The sequence below is a fragment of the Sorghum bicolor genome, chromosome 1, assembly GCF_000003195.3.
Source record: "Sorghum bicolor cultivar BTx623 chromosome 1, Sorghum_bicolor_NCBIv3, whole genome shotgun sequence".
In the NCBI taxonomy this organism is placed as follows: domain Eukaryota; kingdom Viridiplantae; phylum Streptophyta; class Magnoliopsida; order Poales; family Poaceae; genus Sorghum; species Sorghum bicolor.
Window position 1 is genome coordinate 5,883,480 of NC_012870.2, and position 20,581 is coordinate 5,904,060.

General features: G+C 46.0%; 3 protein-coding genes across 6 annotated transcripts; all 3 read left to right on the forward strand.

Moving 5' to 3' along the window:
• Positions 670-3,392, forward strand: LOC8083964 (30S ribosomal protein S9, chloroplastic). The gene is made up of 2 exons (XM_002463780.2): positions 670-1,122; positions 2,936-3,392. The coding sequence occupies exons 1-2, from the start codon at positions 736-738 to the stop codon at positions 3,221-3,223; spliced, it is 675 nt and encodes a 224-aa protein (XP_002463825.1). The 5' UTR covers positions 670-735; the 3' UTR covers positions 3,224-3,392.
• LOC8083965 lies at positions 3,799-7,721 on the forward strand. 2 transcript variants are annotated; one of them, XM_002463781.2, is made up of 6 exons: positions 3,799-4,228; positions 4,908-5,110; positions 5,379-5,555; positions 5,637-5,792; positions 6,007-6,283; positions 7,044-7,721. In XM_002463781.2, exons 1-6 carry the CDS (start codon positions 3,814-3,816, stop codon positions 7,283-7,285), a joined length of 1,470 nt encoding a protein of 489 aa, XP_002463826.2. In that variant the 5' UTR covers positions 3,799-3,813; the 3' UTR covers positions 7,286-7,721. The 2 variants fall into 2 exon arrangements, with proteins under 2 accessions (XP_002463826.2, XP_021307055.1); XM_021451380.1 differs by lacking the exon at positions 7,044-7,721 and adding an exon at positions 6,534-7,023.
• Positions 14,207-19,211, forward strand: LOC8083966. 3 transcript variants are annotated; one of them, XM_021451526.1, is made up of 13 exons: positions 14,208-14,577; positions 14,686-15,050; positions 15,163-15,288; positions 15,373-15,442; positions 15,556-15,639; positions 15,986-16,102; positions 16,193-16,666; positions 17,008-17,414; positions 17,508-17,607; positions 17,694-17,753; positions 17,859-17,945; positions 18,065-18,202; positions 18,665-19,211. In XM_021451526.1, exons 3-13 carry the CDS (start codon positions 15,194-15,196, stop codon positions 18,983-18,985), a joined length of 1,953 nt encoding a protein of 650 aa, XP_021307201.1. In that variant the 5' UTR covers positions 14,208-14,577; positions 14,686-15,050; positions 15,163-15,193; the 3' UTR covers positions 18,986-19,211. The 3 variants fall into 3 exon arrangements, with proteins under 3 accessions (XP_021307202.1, XP_021307201.1, XP_021307200.1); XM_021451527.1 differs by having other exon boundaries at positions 14,207-15,050; positions 15,163-15,270; XM_021451525.1 differs by having other exon boundaries at positions 14,208-15,050.

Here is a 20,581-nt window from a genome sequence, read left to right on the forward strand (position 1 = left end):
ATTGCCAACGTTATTTATAAAAATGAATTGATTATTATAGAGCCCCTATGCGATTACTTTGAAATTCATGCATTTCAAAATACCCTGAAGGCTAAGGCTAAAGCTGAGAATTGAGGTTCATCACACACCGCTCGGAGCGCTGAAGGGGGAGCCACTTTTACAACTCAAACTCTTCAACCAAAACGACTCTGACTTCTCTTCCGCTCACTAGAAAACAACTTTTCCTAAGAAAATGTTTGATATGGCTCCTCCACAAGAATCACTATTGAGGTGAAGTCGGAGCCATACCAAAGAGGCTCTCAGTTTTATATTACATGTTGTATTAGATTTGTCGTAAGTAAAACATTTATATCTTTGACCTCGATTATTTCAATAAATTATATAGGTCCATGTCATAGTATTTATGTTTTTAGATTCATTATAAGAAATACTTTCATAATATTAATTCATATGTTGTGAAACTATAAGAAACTTATCAGCATTGTATTTTTCAGCCAGCCGAACAAAATAATATCTGACTTTGGACAAAGCTAACGGCACATATGTCCTTGGAAATGAGAAGTAAAGACCCCTTACCTAATCTCGACCCTTGGCTTCTGGTCCAACGGCGGAAACCCGTCGAGTGATGCCACTGTTTGTTCCACCTTTGCCGCAGCGTTAGCTTATCCCCTTCGCGGCGACGCTCCCTATCCATAGCGCCCGCTCGCCCATCAGCCCACGCGGCCACGCCGAAGCATGGCGCTCTCCGTCTCCTCCCTCGCCGCCGCCCTCTCCCACCTCTCTCTCCCATCGACTTCCACCTCCAAGCCCCACCCGGCCCCGCTCCTGCGCCTGCGCTCCACCTCCCGCCGCGCCGTCAGCCTCGCGCTCCGCGCCTCCGCGGCCGAGGCCGCCGAGCCGTCCGAGGCGGACCTGCCCGTGGAGGAGGTGGTGGCCGTCGAGGAGGAGGCGGAGGAGGATGCGCTGTCGGGAATCGCGCTGCGGAAGTATGTGAAGCAGAGGCTGCCGGGTGGGTTCGCGGCGCAGCGGATCACCGCCACGGGCCGCCGCAAGACGGCCATCGCCCGCGTCGTGCTCCAGGAGGGAACCGGCAAGGTCTTCATCAACTTCCGCGACGCTAAGGTGCCTGTCAATCCTAGAAATGCACGCACTGGTTACACCAATGTCGCTCCATTCTGTTGTTTGGACCGCATTGCAATCTGTAGTAGTATCCCTGCAAATCTGCAATTGGCTAAAACCTTAGAATTTCAGGAGACGAACTAAACCGTTGTGGTCAAAATCGTGCAGCACAAATTATTGTTACTCATATCTGCCAATGTGCTTATTACGTACTACTTATAGTAGTAACAATAGAGACACAGAAGCTTGGATGCCTGGCATTAAGACTTCTGAAAGAAATGCTGAAGAAGTACGAAACCAAAATGGCGATAACATGGAATGGAAAGCTTCCAGTTAAAAAACTACTAGTAGCAGTAGGGAGTAACTGGCAAGCTCAAGTAAACTTTTAAAAACAAAGAATTTGGCAAGAATGACAATGTGGTTAGCTTATATATAGTTTTACTTCAAATTTGGATCATTTTACAAGGTTAGTGCAGTGGCGTAGCCAGGATTTGTAGTTAGGGTGGTCCATTATTTAAGTTTTTTCCTCCTCTATCAATCTAACTACACAAACATGTGAATCGCGAAACTCAATATGATCTGCACAAAAAGAAATCCTATAAATGAAATAAAGTAATCCAGCATTGCACAAAAAATCCTCCAATAACCTAAAACCTTAGAAGCCTATAACCTAAATTAGTTTTTCATACCCTGTACCTTGTGCACTTTTATTGTCCGTGCCTATCGTCAATCTCCAATCATCGGTCGACAGCATTGCCTGGCTACCTGCTGACGCTGAGCTGCTGCTCGACGCCTCGTCGTCTGCAGTCGCATTGCAAAGGCGGCAAGGCGCTGATGACCATGCTCGCCACCACTGCCCACGCTCGCCGCTGCTGCCAACCTGCCGTTGCGGCGTCGCCCCACCACGCCCAACCAGCCAACTGCACGCGCACCACAGAAGAACATGAAGGAGAAGGAGCAGCGAGCACCTGCTCGGGAAAGAATACGAAGAGACAAAGGGCCACGGCACTGTGTGAAGGTGAAAGACCAAGCAGCGCAGTGGACGTCTCCGGAGTCGTAGTCACACACTCACGACTAGCCTTGTTTGGGCCGAGCGCAGGGTGGTCCGCAGCCCACAGGGACCACCCTGTAGCTCCGCCACTGGGTTAGTGTATTTACCTTGTTTTCCCCCAAAAAAAGTGTATTTACCTTGCAAAGTTTAGATATAAGATCTATCTTGGCAGCCATTGGCAGCAGCTATGTGGCTCTTTGCATTATCTTTGTCGGTTTTGTCAACTTCAAAGGCAGGAGGCGCTAAGGCACTGAGGCAGCTGTCATTTGGCCTGCTGGTCTGTGCGGTTGTTATTTCTAGTTTACTGGCGAGTGCAGGCATTGGTCTTTGCTGAAAGTGTTTGAATTCCATTTTTCAGTTGCTTGAGGAAGAAAATATTTGAGTTCGTCATGGTCTGAACTGTGGACACAAATTTTGTGCAAATTCAGTGCTGTCTATCTGATCTCTGATCCTTTTCACGAAAGACCGGAGGGATTGGGAGCACCCAGAACAAATCTTTGTCTATTTCAGAAAGCAGTTGCATTACAGTCATGATATTATCTGCAATTTGGATAGATAATGCAAACTGCGGTGTCAGTTTATAAACTTCGTAAATGCCTGAAGGATTATTTCCAGCGACTTCCTCGTCAGGCTGGTTTGCACAAGTATACAACACAACACCCCTATTAATGTGAACTGAAAGCGCAACTTGAATCAAGTCAACTGATCTAGTTAAAGATGTTTATTTGATCAACTGTGCTTACTGAATATTTTCAAAATATGCAGGAGTATCTGCAGGGAAATCCAATGTGGATGGAGTACTGCAAAGTACCCTTGATGACTCTAGGGTTTGAGAACAACTATGACGTCTTTGTCAAAGTACATGGGGGTGGTCTCTCAGGCCAGGCCCAGGCAATTTGCCTTGGCGTAGCCCGTGCGTTGGTGAAGATCAGCAATGCCAACAGAGTTCCTCTGAAGTCAGAAGGTTTGCTGACAAGGGACACCCGTATTGTTGAAAGGAAGAAGGCTGGTCTCAAGAAGGCACGCAAGCGGCCCCAGTTCTCAAAGCGTTGAGGATGTTCACTTGCTGCAGTTGTTGTATTGCCACTTCCACAGAGGTCCTCTTTTTTCTTTTTTCCCTGTCAACTGTTGTGCAAATTCTGTCATGGACGCGATATATCTGTAGTATTCTTTTCCTGAAGCAAATTTCTTGAGGTTGGTCACCAACTCTGTTGGTCAAGTATATTCTGCTCTTTATTCATGCACACTCGGTTCAGCGCAATCGCGAACCATAATTTTAGATACAAAACTAAGGAGGGGACCAAACCAAACATGGGGTTAATCCGGGTCCCAACCAAGACTCAAGCGAACAAGTTCGTGCGCACTCCTATTACATGATCTAGAAATATGAGAAACTTGTACAGAATCAAAACACAAGGAAATCAGCTCCCTAGCTTCTTTATACAATCAAAACACAAAGAAATCTGCTCATTTTTAGCACTCCTGGTTTTACTACAAATAAAAAACACAGGAAAAAAAACTGCTCATGATTGGGCATAAAAGTGCCAACAGAGGAAAAACACAGAAAAATACCGCGTGGGCCAAAGCATACCATCAGGAAGGAATTGACGTAGTCACGTAGCCCAACCCAATTGGAAAGCGGAATGGCGCAGCCCAACCCAACCCAACCCATGGACACCAGTGAAGGCAACCGGCCCTCCCCCCTCCGTGCCCACTCCCCGCAGCTTCGGGCTCCGGCCATGCCGTCGTCGTCGTCGCTGATCCAAGGCATCTCCATCTCCGTCTCCGACGACGACGAGGCCACCGGTAAGGTGCGCGTCCGCGTCCGCCGCAAGCGCTCTCGCGGCCCCGTCTCCGCTTCGGCGCGCCGCCGCCGCATCCTCTTCCGCGCCGCGCGGCTGGGCGTGCCGCTCCTCCTCGCCGCGCTCGCCGTATCCCTCCTCATCTACGAGTCCTACCGCCTCACGCCTTCCCGCTCCTCCACACTGCCTCCGCCGTCCTTCGCGGAAATCAGCCGCCTCTCCCGCAACGCCCGCGCCGCTGATGGTGCCAGGAAGTGTAAGCCCACACTCGATCCTTATTCCTTAAACCCTTGTAATTCCTGTAGATAGGACCGCGTCTTAGTATAATTATTGGTTTGGTACTTTTAATTCGGGAATGCGTAGTGTGACTGTATTATAATGCCGTGCTCAGTTCGTTCAGTTGTCTGTTTGTTTACAGTAAAGTGTTTTTTTTTGTAGGGTACACATGTAGACCTTCTTAGTTCCATTCTTAGTTTTATATATACGTTGAGCTATTCTCTTTATTCTTGGTGGTGTGCTTGATATTATCTAATTTGTTACTCCTAGTCTTTATTGCATAATATGCATCTGCGATCTGTAAATGCAATGTTGATATAGTGAAGAGTGAGGCACAAACAATCTCAGATTTGTTTCCTTTTTGGGTTATGTATAAAACCTAGAACAGCTGTTAGTAATGCCGATTGGCTAAATTAGTCTGGAGAGAAATTTATAATACTGTACTATTTCCACCTGGACGAGCAAAAACTGAAGCTAAACTGTTCTACTTGTTTAGTGCTTTTAGCTCACATATTTTACTGATCCTTCTGGTTTCTTATGGTTATAGCAAATTGTTGTTTCCTTTTCTCTTGCTTTCCTTCTTTGCACTTGTAGAATCTCACGATAGAACAACTAAGACATGTACTCTACTTATGATTCAAGTATTGTTGCATTGACAGCATGCCTGAAGTTTCTTGATCCTGAGAAGCTTCAAAATCTGGAACTTCCAGAAATTCCTGAAACAAATTTGTCAATCAAGGAAGTTGTGTACAGATCAAGTCTGCCCCATATCGACAATGATACACCATCACATACAGAGAGTTCACGGTTTAACTCATTCACAGGATACCAGACACTCACTGAACGAGAAGAAAGCTTCAAGGTTAACTTTTCAGCATTTAAATTTCAATGAGTTTTTGGATATTGCCTCAGATGTTGTAGTTACTCAGAAACTTCAAGCTGTTTTAGTTGCAATGAAACCCTATGTAATCGGTTCTATTTTACAACCTTTAGATATCAGGTGGTACATATCTCCCTATTCACATTTGGCAACCACCCACCAAGTTGATATTGCATTGTCTACAATGTATTTTTTAATTATAATGTTTTAATACATGCCAATCCTATGGTATTGTGACTGAATGTTACAGATGAAGGAAAGTGTGACAGTGCACTGTGGCTTCTATAATGAAAATGGAGGGTTCAGAGTTTCTGATGTTGACAAAGAATACATGAGATCCTGTGAAGTACTTGTTGCAACTTGTGCATTTGGTGGAGGTGATGATCTTCACCAGCCTATAGGGATGACCGAAAACTCCATCAGAAAGGTCTCTTGTCACTCCGGTGTTGGAGGTTGTTATCTTCAGCTTTTTTCCTGTTTGTTGACAGATGCTTATGATTTTTTCTAGGTATGCTATGTAGCTTTCTGGGATGAAGTCACTCGTGAAGCTCAAGAGGAGGAAGGACACAAGATTGGTGAAGACCTCATGATTGGTCTATGGCGGATAATTCTTGTCAGCGATCTTCCTTTCTCAGATCAACGGTTGAATGGGAAAATTCCCAAGGTAGAAGTTGGGAAATTTTCATTGTCCTTTGGTGTAGAGAAAAATAGTGCAGTGTACTCATGTTCTGTTTTTGGTCTTTGCCCTCTGGCATTCCTGAACAAGAGAACATCAGCACACATATTAGTATCAGTGTTTCTATACTGCTGCATACTATTGCAGTGTAGATTATTGATTTTAGTAACTGACTCCGTTTTTGGTGAATATTCCTCTTCAGCTGATAAGCCATCGTCTTTTCCCCATGGCACGGTACTCAATTTGGGTGGATTCAAAATCTCAGTTCCGGAGAGACCCATTGGGAGTCCTTGAAGCCCTTCTGTGGCGTTCGAACTCTTCTTTAGCATTATCTGAACATGGAGCTCGGAGTAGCCTATACGACGAGGCAAAAGCAATTGTTAAGAAACACAAAGCAACTCCAGAAGAAGTTGAAGTGCAGTTGGATCAGTACCGACAAGATGGCATCCCTGATGAGAAAAGGTTCAATGGAAAGAAAGGTTCATTTCTAATCTCAACATGCATGCTGTTGTTTGCGTCTGAAAATTTTATATTGTCTCCTTTTAGTTTGGGCTCTTGCATATTTTGGTATGGTTGTCTCTTGACTTGTTTGGCTCCCTGGTTTACATGTCGACATTACTTCTTGTCTTGTTTTTGTGAAGCATTACTTGAACCTGACTTCATCAGTTTTGACTTTAAATAGTCCCTGTAAGAACCATGGTAGCGTTAACAGTTTACACCTGTATGCAGGAACTTGGGATGCTGAACCTCAAAAAACCATGGTAGCATTAACAGTCTATGCCTGTGAGGAGGAACTTGGGATGCTGAATCTCAAAAGCACTTTTAGTAATAGTAAAGAGAAACATACAATACTGTGGGCAACCATGAAACAAATGTGTAGTACAACTGCTTAGCTGTAGTTGCGCAAAAGGCACAAGTAATAAAGTTGGTCCAGTTGCATGCGTTTAGCATAAAAGCAAAGGTCCTTTTCTGCCCCTGAACCAGTGATACAGAGTAGAGGGGGGGCCTCACACGCATTCCAGCTCCAGCCTCCATCAGTCCATCACGCATTCGCCCTAGCCCCACTTGTGGGCTTGGTAGAACGGGAACCACACTGCAAAAGTGAAACCAACATAATGCTTGGATTCAGAATTGAGGGTTTCAGTTCATGCATATGCATATCCTTTCCAGTGGGTGGTCCTCGACCACCTGTTAATAGCAAATGACCGATCCAATTTCTTTTTTTGCCTGTTATTACAGCTCTGGCAGAAGCTTCAGTGATCGTGAGGGATCACGCCCCGCTGACCAACCTCTTCATGTGCAACTGGTTCAACGAGGTGGTCAGGTTCACGTCCCGGGATCAGCTGAGCTTTCCCTACGTGCTGAGGCGCCTGAGGCCGCCCGGCGTGCACCTGTTCCCCGTCTGCGCGCGCAAGGACCTGGTGAACAGCTTCGGGCACAGGCGCAAGGTGAAGCCGCTCGTCAAGGAGACGACGACGTGAGCCCCTCCTGGAATTGGGCCTCCCGTCTGGGCTTAAGATCAGCCTGCCTGATTAGTAGTAGCCTCTCTTCTTTCTTCCATCCAGTTCATAAAAAAACAAACCGTCGCGTTGGTGTAGGAGGATCCTGACGTAGTGAAATTACAGTCAGAGAGTAGTCACTGAAGGATTGCAACGTACTAGAGGGTAGGTTAGCCTGGTAGGGAAGGATGTTCTAAGCTGACGACAAGGTGTTGTCGACGTTGCTGCAGCAGGCGAAGATGGCCTGCCTGTCCAGCTGTGGTGTACCGTTCCTCCTCGTGAAAATGGAAGATGTCTTCCCCAGGCCTGAATGCTTTCCCAGGTTACGGCCGTCAATCCTGATGGTTGCAGAGCATCAGAGCAGCATGGGATTAGCATGCTCTTCGCTCAGATAATTGAATCGTACTAATCATCATATAAAGAACAGATAACTGAGCTGCCGGGGAATGTGATCGGTTCTCTCGTTCTCAGGACTAATTTGGAGTCGGAGCAATAATTTGGCGCGTACAAACACGTACCTACTCGGAGTGCAGACACAAGCCATGCCAGTCTGTGAAAAAAAGGGGTACTGTACGTGCATGCCATGCCACTGCGCTCGTAGGCTCGTGGCCGTGTGCGTGTCCTATGCCGACGCCGTCAGCCCGTGAAACCGAGGGCTGCCTCGCCTCGGCGTGCGCGACGACGCGGCCGCAGACCGGAGGCGCATTCACTCCGATTCCCGCATTAACCCGCACTCGGCCTGGAGGGAGGAGCCGAGGACGGTAGGTAGCCATGAATGCCTGCCTGTGTGGTTGCAGGCTGAAACCACTGCAGCGATAGGGCTTCTTGCGGTGCAGACGTTTTTGTTCTGTTGCGGAGCGGGGGCAACGAACGACACTTCTCGTCAGCTGCCGGCGCGCAGAGAGTGCCGGGAAATGTTGCTCGTCGTCATGCAGCTGGGAGGAAACTCGGGAAAAGGATGGGGACGTGAGGTGTCGTTAGTAGGCCGGGATCGCTATCATCGTCGCGAGCTCAGGGGACCAGGACGCACGTGAATGAATACTACTCCATCGTCACAAAACTGATTGCACGACAGTCGACAGCAGGAGCACGACTCCGTTCAATGTTGACTTCGCTAGTCTCCAGTCTGGTCGCGAGCTGCAGCGTCATGATGATCTAGTAGTAGCATGACGCTACTGTCTCTAACTATGCAGCCGGCTCAAGCACACGCACACGCACACGCACACGCACACGCTCGTGTCGTGGACTCGTGCTTGTATACTAGCATACCCGTAGCCGCAGCCGCCGAATCCAATGCCACTTTGGAAAGTTCTCTCGAACCGTGCCGAGTGCGGCAACGCTGCGAATCCAAGGCTGCTTCGTCAGGATCCGAAGTCCACGCGCACGCGTGCGCGAGCGCGCGAACACGTAGCAGCACCCAGCGCGCACGAACGTAGTAGGAATCGCGCTAGATTTTGTCGACGGAGCGCCCCGTCTCTCCGGCGCAAAGCCGGCGGGAACACGGGGACGGACGTATCCCTCTTTCGCTTTGCTCTCACTCGTCTGCTAGCTTTACACGCACTGCACCCGTACGTGGCGTATATCTCATCAGTATCAGCAGTAGATTCTTGAAGGGGAGGCCTTTCGTTTTACGCTTCCTTTTTGGCCTTTTCTCACCTGGACTTTTTTTTATCCCTTTCGTCTCTTCCCTCAACGCTGAACGCTCTACTTTCATGTCAGACAAACCCGTGCTAAAGAGCACGTAGCCGCACGTAGCAAGTGGCCGGTTACCCGGCTGTAGTAGTTACGTGTGCTTTTCACCGGGAGGCGCGACAGGTGAACGTGATTCCCGGCCGGTGCGCGAGAGATGTTCTGTTCCTGCTGGGCCTTCTGGGTTCTGAAAGAGGTAGTGGTACTAGTAGTATCATTGGTTGACAGTTGACTACAGCTACTTTAGTGAGAAGTGAAAGCCTTTGCATTGGTCGCTTTAATTAATTAGGATTATTAAACCACACGGTGCTACTACAAGGCTGTGTTGGTAATTGTGACGGGGTTGGAGCTTTCCTGTCAACGCTGTGGTTTTCTGCGTCGGATGGATATTCTTCTTCTCCTGCCTGGTGGTTTGGTTGCCATGTCGTTTCTTTAGTTTCCGTATTACAGGCGTCCGTGATAGTATGATGGTATCGTTGACCTGAACCGATCCGTTGTAGCACTAGCACCTGCATGGCTGCATGCATCTCAAGTCTGAGTGTCTGACCAAAAGGCTATCAAAAAATGTAAGAATATTTACAGTGGTGAGCTGGTGGATAATCAGCAGTACTACTCCACTATGCTCACTACACTGCTGGGTGTGGTGAATGATGGTGATCAACCATAATCGCTCGTGGACCTGTGGATGCCTTGCTATGCTATGCAAGCAGCAGTGCCCAGTGCAACGCACATCGGATTCGCTTTTCTTTTGACCTCGCAATAAAGAACGCGAGCGCGGCAGGGGGCTCTCGCACGCAGACCCAGACGGGCAGCAAAGCAAAGCCAGTGCCGGCGGGACCTTGGGGTTGGCGACTTGGCGAGGCACTGACGGATGGATAGATTTGATGCGAAGGATCGGACGGGGCGCTGCCTGTCTCGCCGATCTCTCGTATGCGCTCGCACGGCACATGCGTTTTTCCGGGTCTCGAGAAGATCCATGCGAGCAGCGGCGCACCGTCTAGTCTTCTCCATGTGACGTTTGACATCGGGAATCAAGATTCCTCCGTGACCTCTGTCACAGACTACCGAGGAGCTAGCAGCATGTCTGTCTCCCAATCTGATTAGGGTTGCGATTACCTTCTTCGTCTTTAAAAAGATTGTCATAGATTAGCTAATAAATGTATAAAAAAGAGTTTCAATATTAATGACATCAAATATGTATAGTATGCAAATGCATTACATTACATTACACGGTAAATCTCTCTATGCGCTGATATCATAAATATTGATATTTTTTTATCTAGATTTAGTTAAATTTAAAATAATGCATTATGTTAGAATTGGAATGGAGCTCATCTTTCATTATTCTTGCAGTGCAAAACGTCATCTCCTTTTCCTGCCTCATCTTTTACAACAGGGAAAAAAAATGTGCTAAGTACTTCTACTCATACAATACCAGGCTAGCAGCATAGCATCCTCCTTGGTCTCCGACATGTGGCACTTGGAGCAGCAGGAACGTGACTAGTTTGGCTGCACTCTGATGGTCAGCTGTCGGAGATGTAAGTAGGAACCGTAGCAATGTACAGTACAGTAACATGAATGCGCACTCAGACGGAGTTTTGGTGCGGTGCGACGTGTGCGATCAATCATGTGCAGCGCCGGCCAATCATGGATTGACGTGGGCGAGCCATGTGGTGGCCTGTGAAAAAGATGGGGGGCACAAACCTACTCCGGAGAGGGCACACCGGACACCGCATATTGTGAGGGCAGGCTCACCTCCGAGAAGCAGAAGCAGAAGCCATGGACACCGCAGCAGGCTTCCCAATGGCAATAGCAGTGATAAAAGGGGGAGACCGGCAGTCGGCACTCGGCAGACTGCTGAAATTTGTCACCATGCACATAAGTTGGCTTTGTCTTTATTAGCTGGGAGTAGTACACAGATAGAAAGCGATATGAGAACTTCAAGAGTTGGTGTGGAGAGAATCAGAGTCGGTGTGACGAACATGTATTTTGCATGAATAAAAAATAAATTAGTTATATCTTAGTTACACTACTGTGTGTGGTGATGGTGTGTTTGTGTGTGTGTGGGGGGTGGGGGGGGGGGGGGTTGTAAGCCCCATTAACCCCCACCGTCCTTGCTTGGTAGATCTCTAATATGGAGGAATATGTTTTCACAACCAGTAGTACATGATAATTGACTCTTCTACAGGAATTTGTCATCTCAAAATCTAACTCTACTCACAACATTTTATTTGTTTCATGTAAGTGCAATCAAGCACTAAATTGTGGATTTTGGTTATAATGACTATGCAATTAGAGAACTAATGAGATTCATCACTGGGAGTTTTGTGATACAGTTTTTAATATATCAATATTTTGAAAACAGTGCAGAAGAGTTTCATGGAGATGGAACATTGAGACTGACCTAATTACAAATGGTCGCGATGGCATACAAATTTTCGTGGAATTTATAATTCTATTACGCTAGAGTGTTTGGAGTGATCAAATTTTCGTGGCATACAACCCTCTTTGAAACGTTGCAGTCTCATCTTCAAGAAAGAATTTGCCCGGGTTATTATAAGGGCAAAGAAACGTTACTCCCCTTGATTGATTCATGACCGTGAGCCTTGCTGTAATTTTTGTTGTTTTCTTTGTTACCTTCTCTGTATTCTTAACTTCTGCTTAGACTCTCCTTTATAATTCAATAAGGCTTTGTTTAGATCCAAAAGTTTTTAGATTTTTGACACTGTAGCACTTTTGTTTTTATTTTAAAAAACATTGTCCAATTATAGATCAATTAGGCTTAAAAGATTCGTCTTGCGATTTACAAGCAAACTGTACAATTAGTTTTTGTTTTCATGTATATTTAAGGCTCTATGCATGTGTCGTAAGATTCGATGTAACGAGAAATTTTAATTTTTTTTTGTTTTTGGGTGAACTAAACAAGCCCTAAACACAGTAGAGAATCCCCTCCTGTTTGCCTAAAAAAGGCATCTAGATGGACTTAACATCGCTCAACCTGTTTTTGTCTCTTAGGCCCTATTTAGATGGTGGAGGAAAAATTTTTGGGTGTCACATCGGATATGTCGGAAGTATGTCGGGAAGGTTTTTTAGAAACTAATAAAAAAACAAATTACATAGCTCGTCAGGAAACTGCAAGACAAATCTATTAAGTATAATTAATCTATCATTAGCATATGTGGGTTACTGTAGCATTTAAGGCTAATCATAGAGTAATTAGGTTTAAAAAATTCGTCTCGCGATTTTCAACCAAACTGTGTAATTAGTTTATTTTTTTTATCTATATTTAATGTTCCATGTATTTGTCCAAAGATTCGATGGGATGGATGAAAATTTTTTGAGGGAGTAACTAAACAGGGCCTTAACAAAAATACACATTCTTGCTTCTCAAAAGTCAAATCCTAAATCACCTGATTGTTTCAGTTTTTAGCTTTTAACCAGAAACCAAAAGCAGGAGCCTTTCAACTTACCCTTGGTAACAATGTTATTTTCCATTCGGAGGTTACATGATGAACACGTCCTGGGTCGATCGCTGACGATAACAGTATTGTCTCAGTATTTTGCGCCAAGAGCAACATTTGTTGCATTGCACAACGCCGACAGTCCACAGCCGTGCGCAGACACGCGATCACCGAAAAGCCCCAGCCTTTTGCCCTTTCCCGCTGGCCACTTTTCCCCCTGCACCAGCACTGCACGGCTACGCAGCACACGACCTGCCTGACCTACCCTGGCCACACCACGCCTCCCCAAGTCCCCAAGTCCGCGGCCGCCGGAGCAGCAAAGCACCGGACCGAGCCGAACCTAGCCGCACGCCTCGCGCAACAAGGGCTCGGCGCCACGGAGAAGGAGAAATTCCCCGTGGACAAGCGCGCACCTCCCGGCAGCAGCGGACAAGTGCTCGCGTCGCGCCTCCGCCCCGTCGTCGCCTCGCCTGCCCTGCTTTTGATGGGTGGGGCGGAACCGCGGAAGAGGGCGAGGACGCGCGGGCGCGGACGAGCGAAACGGGACAGGAGCAGCCAGCCATGCACGGCCGGCCGGCCGCCTTTACCCTCCCCTCCCTCCCGCTTTCGACGCTTTTGAGGCCGAGCCCCATCTTTTCTTCGCATTCTTTTGGGGCCCCTGCTTCGTTCGCTGCTTGTGTTGTGTCATTGTGTGTGACCCTAAACAAAGCCTACTAAACGCACACAAACGGAGCCTTGTCTTTAACGACTGTTTGTCTTTGGGTAGGGTCTAGTGATTTACTGGTAACATTTTTCTGTGTTTCGTGCTAGTGATCCATTTGGTGGTACAAGTGTTACTGTGGCAAGAGACTACTTCAACATGGAGTCACTTTAGGAGCCAAATGGCATATGTTGCTCTGGTTTTCCTCTGAAGTAGGGATTTTGCAGTACTATACTTTCTGTTTGCATTGCAATACAGTAGGACTACTATATACAGTATACTTTTCTAGCGTTTGTTTAGAACGCAGGCATTCCACTGAATTCCTGCATTAGGAAACTGCACTTTCTTTACTGAAAATATTAAAAGGCCAGGTTCAGTTCATCAGTTGTCTCATGCACATCCACAGTTGAGACAACTGATCATCCTGCAAATTCCAGCTGGAACCACTCATCAGTCTTCATCTTTTATCAAGAATGTAGTTTTGAATCTTGTGATGCCTCATTAAGTGTCTTGTATGCTCAGGAAACCAAACTATTAGTTATGAAAGCAGCAAAGGACATTCTGCTTATCTTCATAAAAAAAAACTCATCTGCGTGTGGGGAGAGGGAGACAGTGCAGTGTACAGAGGTTTGGAGCGCTCGTGTCAGGTAGATCTAGAAACCTGCCTGCACCATTAACAACTCCAAAGTACACTGTCCACTGCCACCAGCATCAACCACCAAGATTAAGCAACCTCACACAGTGTCTCAAAACGGAATAATATCCTAATCCTTTTGGCCTATTTGTCATCGTTTGGTGTGCACATCAGCCACCACTCACTCACCAACTGCTTACTGGTATGCTGAAAATCTCTTGCACAAGTTTGGTAGGGAACGTGATAGTTTTAGGCCTTGTTTAGTTGACTGGATAAAAATTTTCTGGGTACTATATATCACTTTTGTTTGTATTTGGCAATTATTGTTTTAACATATACTAACTAGACTCAAAAGATTCGTCTCGCAAATTACAGACAAACTGTGTAATTAGTTATTTTTTATTTATATTTAATGCTACATACATGGCTGCAAAATTCGATGTGACGAAAAACCTTTAAAAGTTTTTGGATTTTGGAACCAGGCCTTAATAAGCTTTTTTTGATGTTTTGTCAGTTTGGTAACACAAGGTTTGGCTCCATTAGGAGTTGGAGGGATTAGGCTTGTACTAATATACTCCCAAAATCTCACTCCAACCACATGTCTGATGTCTCCATGTCTCATGGCCCCAAAACTGTTACTGTATCAGGGTTTGGGGGTAGAAAAGCCTGATTAGGGCACAAATTACCAGGTTGGTTGAAAAGGTTTCCCTTTACCAGGTTTCTCTGCCTGCAAAAACATAGAAAACCCGGAGGAGGAGCGAGGTTTTTCCTGGCTGGGCATGCGAAAAAGGTGCAGCGGTTAACCTATTCTCCATCACAGCAAGGAACCCCAGGAGAGGGAAAAAGTTGCGTGTGGCGTTTTCACGAGGAGATGTCACAGTCAACGGCCTTTTTGCAGGCTCGCCACTAGCGTGTCATTGGTGCTGCTTGTGTGTATATATACACATACACACGCAGTGGGAGTGGATACAGAGCAGTTGGATCGAAGAGAAAGGGCTTTGCTTTCCGTTTTCCTCTCCAAATGGCTCATTAGCTCTTGACCGGAAGAGTGAAGGGTGGTGGTGTGGTGCGGGTAGGGGTAGATGGTTGCCACTCGTTGGTGTGGACAGTGCTGGGTTCCTTGGAGCTTAGCGTGAACTTCAGAAGACGCCATTTCCTTGGTCTTGGATCGTCCGGACTCCGGAGCTCTCACTCGTGCTCGGCTTCTTCCTCCCTGCTACTGAGTTCCGGGCGCTGGCCACTAGGCAACAGCAACTGATCTCTGTAAGCTCCGTTCTGCTCCTGTTTCTGTTCTTCGTCTTCGTCTCCGTTGCTGTTTGCCTGGTGTCTTGCTGGGCTTGCTGCTTAGACTGGTTTGCATTTTTTTTTATTTCAGTTCTTGATTGGTTCTTAAGCTCTGCCACGGCATGGAGGTGGAGGCTCTGGAGAAGAAGGGGCACACAGCTTTTGCCAAGGCGATGAAATCTTTCAGTTCTTCAGAAAGGTACAAGCGATCCAAGAGGTTGGTGTCTGCGGGCTTCTGCATAGTTTTTTGTTCAGATGGCAACAATGCTCAAAATGTGATTAAGCGGTTTTTGAATGGCAGCTATTTTGAGGATATGTATGCTACAGATGCTTTGCGTTCTTCAGACAAAACAATTGTTCTACCTATGCCGGTAAATATCACCCTCCTGGTGTGGACAGTGCTCTTCAATAAATGCAGGTTCTCACTTCTCACTACATAGTTCCTGTAGTTTTGAGTAATTTGTGTTTAATCTTTTCTCCCCAGCAAGTTGTAAAAGCTAAGGTGAAAAGTGATATCAGTAAGGAAGCTCAACCTGGGAGGGGAGCACAAAGCACCTTGAGAAAGGAGGTAGGTGTAGTCTGATTTCTTTCAGATTGTTTTTTACTGAAGATAAGAACTTGCATTTCCATTCCATCCATCTGTGTGGGCTTCTGAAGTGGAACAATTGTTGTGGCCCTTTTTGGCTGCACTGCCAATAGCAATAAAACAATCTATTTTGGACGAAAAGCAGCAGCACTGCTCAATCATAGAAGAGGAGAAGCAAGATAATTTTTTAATCAAAACGATTTTGACAGCATTTGTACTTCACCAAATGCCACAGCATATTTGTTCCCCGACTATTCTCACAAAAATCTTTTTTCTTAGCCTGCTGCTGCTTCTCTCGTTTTTAGACTCATGAAATCACCTGATGCAGATTCTTCAGCTTGAGAAGCACCTAAAGGATCAACAGGTTGTGCGTGGTGCACTGGAAAAAGCTTTAGGGCCTAACGCTGCTCAAGTCAACTTGTCACCAGAGAATCCAATGCCAAAGGTAACTATTTTTAGCCCAAGAACTATTGTTAGTCTGCTATTGTCCCAACTTTTCATCACTCATCAGGTTTACCACATTGATATTTTTCAGGCAGCTAATGAATTGATACGGGAGATTGCCACATTGGAGCTAGAGGTGAAGAATATGGAGCAGTATCTCCTGACACTGTACCGGAAAGCATTTGAGCAGCAAGCGCCTGCATTTTCTCCCCCTGATGCTGCTCCTGCATTTTCTCCACCTGATCGACGGGAAGCTTCGAAGATGTCAGTGAGCTCACGTTCCGGGCAGCTCCGGGAAACGCCCGTGGCAATGAAGTCTTGCAAGAGCAGAGGGGATGCAGCGCTCCGGTCAAGTTACCCGCCGGTGCATAAGAAATTGAATGATCCATTGGCAGATTGCTGCACATCCGCTCGCTCTGATAGAGCGATTGATTCAGATGTCCTCCGCTGCCAGTCTGCGTTGTCATACCGTGGAGTTTTTTCGTCTAGGATATTGCCTTCAGAGGATGATAGTCTTGCAAGGGCTCTTCGCTCGTGCCATTCACAGCCTTTCTCATTCGTAGAGGTAATGATTTGCTCCTTGATGAAATAATGACATTACGACATTGTTACATGTTAGTTATCGTTTTTTAAAACTAGTTCATCGTCTCCACACGCATGATGTAGATTTTTCATAAAATAATCGCCTAAGTTTGAGTTGTAGAGGACTTGAACCTGAGTGGTCAGGTGCATGACCACCTCTTACCCAACCAATTCTGCTAGGCTTACTTCCTAATTTATGAGAAACTTGATGCAATGTGCTTTTGAGATTATGAGAAAATTGACTGAAAGCCATGGCTCAAGACCTCAAGTAGTTACTATCTGAAGCTGTATAGGATTTTAAGCTCCTTGTTATGTTTTGAGCAGGAAGGAGAGACTGGTGCATCAGGAATGATAAGCTTAGCAGAGTATCTAGGAACTAATGTAGCTGACCACATCCCTGAAACTCCCAACAACCTGTCAGAGGAGATGGTGAGATGCATGGCGGGGATATACTGCAGACTTGCAGATCCTCCCTTGGTTCACCATGGCTCGTCGTCTTCGCCATCGTCGTCGTTCTCCTCAACTAGTGCAATCTCTCCACAGTATGTGGGGGACATGTGGAGTCCCCATTACAGGAGAGAAACAACTCTGGACTCCCGTTTGATAAACCCATTCCATGTGGAGGGTTTGAAGGAGTTCAGTGGACCTTACAACACAATGGTTGAAGTTCCTATGATTAGCCATGACAGTCGGAGGCTGAAAGAAGCTGAGGACCTGCTCCAGACTTACAAGTGAGTTATATTTCTGCTCTTAGGTCGATGGAATTGTTCAATTTGTCAGTTAAATTTTTGATACACCATTCTCAACTGTTTTCGATATTTGAGGTTGATTTTGTATCGGTTGGAAGCCGTTGATCTGAGGAGAATGACAAATGAAGAAAAGATAGCATTCTGGGTCAACATACACAATGCTTTGCTGATGCATGTAATACTCTATTGATGCAGTTTGCCAAATTTTCTTAGCACTTTATTTGCTTTGTTCTTGATGGTCTCATTGTAATACTTTCACAGGCTTATCTGAAGAATGGCGTCCCACAGAACAATCTAAAGAAAACATCCCTACTTGTTAAGGTAAAGTGAAAATGCTTCCTCTGAAGAATCAGAGGGAGGGTCCTGCAACCCAAAGCACATACCAAATTTCTTTCTCCTTTTGTGTGACACATGTTTCAACCACAGGCTGCCTGCAAAATAGCTGGACGTAACATCAACGCTGCCGTTATCCAGAGCATTGTTCTTGGATGTAACACACATTGCCCCGGACAGGTATAGCAAGGATGCATGATTAGGTCCAAACCCGGCTAAAAGCACGATGTTCCTACTGTACTGATTATATGCCTTCACACACAGGCATGCTAATTTCAGCTTTGGTCCTTTTAATGCAGTGGCTACGGACGCTGCTTTACCCAAGGATCAAAAGCAAAGTGAGCAAAGCAGGGCATGAGTGGCGAGCCTTTGCCGTTGCACAATCAGAGCCTCTTTTACGCTTTGCGCTTTGTTCCGGCAGCCATTCTGATCCTGCGGTAAGCAACAAGTTCTGCAAACTTGGTGTCGTTGTACCTGAATACCTTCTTAAACAAACTTAGAGATCTATGCTTACTTTTTCACAAGTCAATATGGACTCAGTGTGAGTAGTACCATACGTGTTTCATTTCTTGGCAAGCCTTTTAAGCACAAATCTGGCATGAAAAGCTGCACATTTCCTATCCTACCAATCTATCATGTCAGTGTCACATTAGCAAGAGAAACAGGTTTACGAATGAATCATGAGCCGCCAGCTTTTGGGTGATTGGGAACGTTGTTAGGAATCTTTCATCTGCCATCATGTTAGGAATCTCGCACTGTTGCATCAAAGCACACTGCTGCTAGTACTACCATAATTACTGGATGTGCCAAGCCGACCCCTCTTTTCTGAATTCTGAACACAGCATCATCATCATCTCACTTTGCTTCGCTTTGCTTTGGTTGCATTGCATTGCATGCAGGTGAGGGTGTACACTCCGAAGCGGCTGTTCCACCAGCTGGAGGCGGCCAAGGAGGAGTTCATCCGGGCGACGGCCGGCGTGTGGAAGGAGCAGAAGCTGCTGCTCCCCAAGCTCGTGGAGGCATACGCCAAGGACGTGAAGCTCTCGCCGCAGGGCCTCGTGGACATGGTCCAGCGCTACCTCCCGGAGAGCATGAGGATGGCCGTGCAGCGGTGCCAGCAGGGCGGCAGGTCGTCGGGCAAGGTCGTGGAGTGGGTGCCCTACAACCCGGCCTTCCGCTACCTGCTCGCTAGGGACCTCGCGTTCCCTCACCTCAGCTGACCCTGACTGTAGGTCGCGCTAAGCATCCCTGGGCTGCTGGGCATGGAGTAGTAGCTAGTAGGTGTTAGTAGTATATGCGTGTCATAGGGCTAGAAGTAGAGAAGGGATCATGTGCAGTTTTTGTGTGGTGATTATCAACTGCGTAGCTTGTAAAGATGCTTTTGTAGATGATGAACAGAAGAAACAGGGGAGAAGAAATGAGAAGCACGTTTGACCATTGACTCTTTGTGATACTTCGTTCTCATGGTCACTGTTTGACGTTGGATTAGGATCCAAATCAAACACTAGCGAGGGCTAGCTTGTTTTAGGTTGCACACAACCTGAAACACGCAACAAATAACTCTAAGAACAACTAAATCGAATGGTTAGGCTGATCTAATCAGAGAGACACACTTAGTGCTTGTTTGGCGCAACTCAATTTCATTAGTGAAGATGTTTTTTTAGAAAATACCTTCATGAGCAACTTTATAGGTGAAGCTGAGCTATTTTGGAAAAAGTGTTTGGTAAAATAGTTTCACCAACTGCTTTATGCATAGATGAGAGAGAGAAATGGGGGACAGAGATGCAATAAGCTCTTTTTTTCAGCTTCATCCCAACTCATGTCTTTGTGAGAGGAGAAGAAAAACAGCTTCACGCATAAAACTGTTTTAGAAATAAGTGTTTGGCAAAAAAAAAAAAACAGCCCACAACAGCTTATGAAGCTGTTGTGAACTGTACCGAACAGGAAAACTGTTTTAGAAATAAGTGTTTGGCAAAAAAAACAGTCCACAACAACTCATGAAGCTGTTGTCAACTGTAACGAACAGAAAAACTGTTTTAGAAATAAGTGTTTGGCAAAAAGAAAAAAACAGCCCACAACAGCTCATGAAGCAGTAAGACCGTCTAAAGCACTGAAAAATCTCGTGGAGAGATGCAACGAATACCAAGCGGTTGGAAAAAAAAGTAAAACTATGTGTTTTTTAACGATTGAGTGTTGGATCCTTCTGTCGGCCGAGGGCGCACGAACTCCATTAGCTAGTAGGTTTTAGTAGTATATGCATGTGTCGCAGTGTTAGGAGTAAAGAAAGGATCATGTGCAGTTTTTGAGTGGTGATTATCAATGGTGTGGCGTGTAAAGATGCTTTTGTAGATGATAAACAGGAAACAATGGAAGAAATGAGAGATAAGCATGTTTGAAAATTGACTTTGACAATCTATTTGTGATGCATGCCGCCCCACCGTCACCTTTGTTCTCTTGCTCATGTAGTCATGTCGTCGTATGCGTGTTTTTATAGGAGTGAGTGTACGTTTGTGTATATAAGCGTCTGCGTCTATAACTGGATTTGTAAAAAAAAAAGTACGCTTGTGTACATAAACGTCTGCGTCTGTAACTGGATTTTTTTTTTAAAAAAAAGATAATGAACGTTATGGTAGGCTACACTGAAGGACACTGTGGGGGCGCTAAAAAGGGAAAAGATTGATGGCGTACTCGTAGCAGTTTCATTCTTTTTTTCATTCAAAAGGATGAACCCTCATATGGGCCAGTTTTATCTGACAGGGCCGAGCTTTAGATTGGCCGTTGGAAGTGAGAGTCGGAGGGCCCATAACCGACCGGAT